General features: G+C 31.4%; 1 protein-coding gene across 1 annotated transcript; it reads right to left on the bottom strand.

The window, feature by feature from the left end:
* Positions 1-4,209: 4,209 nt before the first annotated feature.
* LOC111895770 (uncharacterized) lies at positions 4,210-4,722 on the bottom strand. The gene has a single exon (XM_023891835.1). It carries the CDS (start codon positions 4,720-4,722, stop codon positions 4,210-4,212), a length of 513 nt encoding a protein of 170 aa, XP_023747603.1.

The following is a 4,722-nucleotide window of genomic DNA, read 5'->3' as shown; positions in this document are numbered from 1 at the left end:
GAGGAGATACTATACATGCATTTATTATGAGCATTTTTTTTTTAACTTTGTGCACGTGTTGCCATTTCCTTTTAATTTTATACACAATTTATCAATAATCTTTTAATATAATTTATAAAGGGTTGGTAAAAAGACATTTTAATTTGCCATATAGACACCTTAATTAATTTTTGAAATATTTTTAGTGAGACTAAGTAATGTATCTCACGATAAACAATTATTTTAAGGGAAAACTGCATAAAAGTCTTTATATATTGGTCTGATAATAGATTTAATCATTATATGTTTTTTTATTCAATTAAGTTCAAAAAAACCAGTAATTATACTCATTTTGACCATTTATCGAGTTAATATGTCATCAAACTTTCAAAATTTACATTTTTGCTTAGATTTTAATTTTTATTATAAATTTGGTCCAAATTTTACACTTTTGGCCTAGATTTTAAATTTTATTAAGAAATTTGGTCAAAAGTTTACATTTTTAGTTAGGATTTCTATGTGCACAAAGTATACCTATCAACTTTTAATTTTATAATTCTAACTAACTTTACTAATTTATGCACTTATACGCAGTGTATTTAGTCGGATTCTAGAATAGCTTAGGTAATTGGCTGTCGAACACAAGGAACGAAATTTAATTAAAAAGATAACTATTTTTAATTATACTAAAAAACAAACTTTAAATTGGGTTTTTACAGATTTTGCAAGTTCAGCAACTTAATTCAAACTACTATCAATTAAACAATTATTAAAACTAAGCAAGCAAAGAAGACGATTTCTACTTCTAGATTTAAAATGTACTTCTGTTTAGTACTGATTTCCCGCTCTCAATTGGTTGATTTCTAGTGGATAGATTATAGTAATTATCAATTCTTTAAATTACTAGTTATTATGATCAAATACCTAGATGTACCAATTTATGAATTACCATGCATTGATGAAGCACAAGTTCAACACCAAATTGATATAAATATGAATTGAATTATGAATGACAAATCTAGTAGTTAACTTCCTATGATCAAGTCAAGCAACTAAGCACAAAATATGGATCAGTTATGCTCTCTAACATAGTTAACATTACTAACTTTTATTTACTTAACCCTTGGATATGATTAATCAGTAGCTCCAGTTATTTAATGACCATAAACAATTAGATAACAAAGTTATGCAACTAGAATGCTTATCTATTACAAAAAACTTTAATTAATAAGCAATATAAGTTAAAACTTCAACATGCTAGGATTTTGATTATCAAACACAAATAAAACCAATATAAAACATCCATAATTTGGAAATCAACTCATAGGGATCAGGTTTATCTTCACCAAACAGAGGTATAGGATGATTAGCTCGTGACTAAAACAGAAACAATCATGAAATCAAAGTTAACTAGAAAATACAAGGTAAAATCTAGCAAACTTAATGATTTAATGATGATCTTCCTTAAATTATCTTCAAAGCTTGAGTGCAAAACGAAATCTTCACTTCTGAGGGTTATTAAGGGTTTTTAGTCGTACTCCTTAGCTTAATCCTCAAACCAACTTCTAGAATTCGACCTAATGTCCGAATATATATAGTTTCCTTAAATATGGCTCCTTTGCCTTGACAAATAGGCTCCACAGTGTGGAGATCTGGATCCACATGTATTCTCCAAATCAGTCATATGAATGTGAATGTTCTACTCACAATGGTATGGTAGGAAATCCACACGTCGTTGGCTTTAGACACCTTGAATAATTTGACTTCAAATGCCTTAGCATACTCTTTCCTGCTTCCAGCTCCTCATTTGGTTCCTTTCCATCATGAGCATGTCTTCGCTACTACAAAACAAATTTGAAACATATTAAGTACCTTTTGTCCCATATAAGCACAATTATAGCTAAAAGTATTTAGATATTGCTCAACCTATATGAATAAATATGCACATATCAAAAAACTACACACTTAGCTTTTGCTTGCCCTCAAGTACAACTGATTTTTATTATCATATCATCACATCAAAACCCTAGCTACCAACATCATATAAGACAATTCATTTTAAGCTTCTCCATTACATCAAGAGCGCAATGCATGTATTTGTGTCTAATGATTCCTAAATATCTCACTATTCATAAATACTTATAATCATTATAAACAGTTCCGAGTTATTTTAAACAATATTCATTTTATACATCCCTTCGAATATATCCTCAGAGAACTTCCTTGACCTTAAGGTAATTTTTGGTTAAGACACCTCAAGGTAATTTTTGGTCAAGACCCCCAAACATACATATGGAAAAATAACCTAGAAAAAAAAGGCACATAAATAATAACTTGACAATTTGCCTTATTCTTCAGTCTTCAACTTGAGTCTTCGATATGGAACTTTTCCAAACTTTTCTTCATAATAATTGACCTTCATAACTTTGTAAGTTCTAATTCACTCAAACTTTTTGCAACTTTTTTTTTCTCAACTTTTTCACTTTTTTTTTCTCACTTTTTTCACTCAAAACTAAAAACCGTAAAAATAAAAAACATATGTTTAAGCGAGGGAACTTAACTTCTACCCTTATTGGTTAAATGTTTTAGTCTAAAGTGAAAATAGGCTTTCATGTATACATTTATGGTACACGATGCTAAACTTATTATGTCCCTCAAACTAAAAAATGTTATGTTTTTATCCCATAATTTCACTAGGATAGGAAAGCCACAAATACACTATAACATATATAGGCTCAAATAAACATCAAAACTCGTTTCGGATCGTCCCACACAACACTATCAACCAAGGTCTTGACACAACAAAATGATAAATTTTTAACTAGATTCAGTTTTAGACCGTTATTTAATGTCTTTCTAAAAAAAAATTAATCCTAGTGATTTTTAATTAATTTTTACCAATATGCTTGCATTCCTATATTCAACCCTTATCTTACACTTAATTTATACAATGTCCTCATTGCATGCATAAACAATAAAAGAACATAAAAGTGAAGATGGAAAATGGAACAGACTCCCCTAAGCTTGTAGTGGCGAGATCGAAATCGAAAGTCGTGTGGCTGACATCTTGTATAATGGCTAAAAAGCAATACTTTTGGAGTCTCTTCTCATGAATGTAAATGTGCCGAATCATTATAATTCAAGAAAAAATATTCAAAAAGTGTGCATAAACTAGCCATGGCGTGGCCGCATGGTTGCCACATCTTGGTGATGAGTCTGACAGAATTCATTTGCGATAAAAACAATCGCCGCGGCGTGGAAGTGATAACGATGTCGTGGTGACTTTATAAAATGTCTTTTTAAGCCAACATATAATGCATCATTCCTTCTCAATGACTTATGACATTTCAGATCCCTTTCTGTCGATAAAATTCTTCCAAATTCTTTTGTCGTTTAATAGGCATCCCACACTAGTTCAAAGATGTGGCTCTTGATTTTAATGTTATAAAATAACTTGGATTTTTACCATAAAAACTTACTCTATATCTTGCATAACCAAAAATAAAATAATCTTCCTAGATAAATTTAGGAAACTTTACAATCATTTGGTTATAACAAAAACAAAACAAGGAAAATTATAACTAAAACGAAAAGGATGAATATTCGTCAAACATTGGGTTGCCTCCTGATAAGTGTTTCTTTTTTAGGAGTCGTGAGTTGGACTCCTTCTCGCTCTACGTTGTTGTGGGTGTGAGTGTACTCTTTGGATTCTCCTTTTGCTCCTTCCATCTTCTTTTGTAAGCCTAAAATTTCCTTAAGTACGCCTTTTTCGATTTTTCTTTCTTCTTTTTGTTTTCGCTCTTTTGCTGCTCTTTCTTCCAATTCCATCTTGTCAATTATTGTATCATTTTTCTCTTGTTCAATCTCCTTCTCGCTCATCTCCACATCATCATCCGAATCAAACTTTTTCTTTAATTGCTTCATCCACATGATGAGCCTTGGGTGTAGTGAACATAAATACTTTAAAGGTCATAGGAATTGAAGCTTTTGGCTTGCTAAGCTTTAGTTCTTCAACTTGAGGCTTTTCCCATCCTTTCAATTCCTCCTCCATTAACTCTTCTATCTCACTTAACTAGTTAGGACCTTGGTCTATTCTTTTACCTTCCAAATCATTCACCCCTAATACCTTATCGAATGGCTTGCCATGGCTCACTTCTTGGTTCATTCAAAAGTTATTTCTTCATCTTCTATGCAAAGTGTAAGCTTTGAATCATGGATATCAACGAGGGCTTATTTGGTGTTCAAAAATGATCTTCCTAAGATTATGGGAAGGTCTTTATCGTCTTTCATGTCTAACACCACAAAATCCACTGGAAAAATAAATTTCCCAACCTTCACCAACAAATATTCAACAATGCCACCTGGGTAAGTTATTGAGTGATCCGCCATTTGAATTGTCATTCTTGTGTTTTGTAGCTTGGTTAGAACGAGATTCTTGTAAAAAGAATATGGCATAAGATTTATGCTAGCCCCCAAATCGGCTAAAGAATTTATTGAATTGGAATTGCCAAATTCACAAGGCAATGTTAATTGGCCAGGATCTCTTATCTTTATTAGCAATTTATCAATGATGGCACTAGAACACAATTCATTAAGCACAATAGTAGATGCTTTTTTCAACTTCTTTCGATTCTTCATCACATCCTTTGCAAATTTAGTAATTTTAGCTATAGGTTTGAGGAATGGAGCATTGAGTGAGAGGGATATCACTTGTTCTATGAATATCTTTTGTTTCGACTCCAT

The sequence above is a fragment of the Lactuca sativa genome, chromosome 9 (genome assembly GCF_002870075.4).
Source record: "Lactuca sativa cultivar Salinas chromosome 9, Lsat_Salinas_v11, whole genome shotgun sequence".
NCBI lineage: Eukaryota > Viridiplantae > Streptophyta > Magnoliopsida > Asterales > Asteraceae > Lactuca > Lactuca sativa.
The sequence above is the reverse complement of the archived record's forward strand: the minus strand, read 5'-3'. Positions and strand labels throughout refer to the sequence as shown.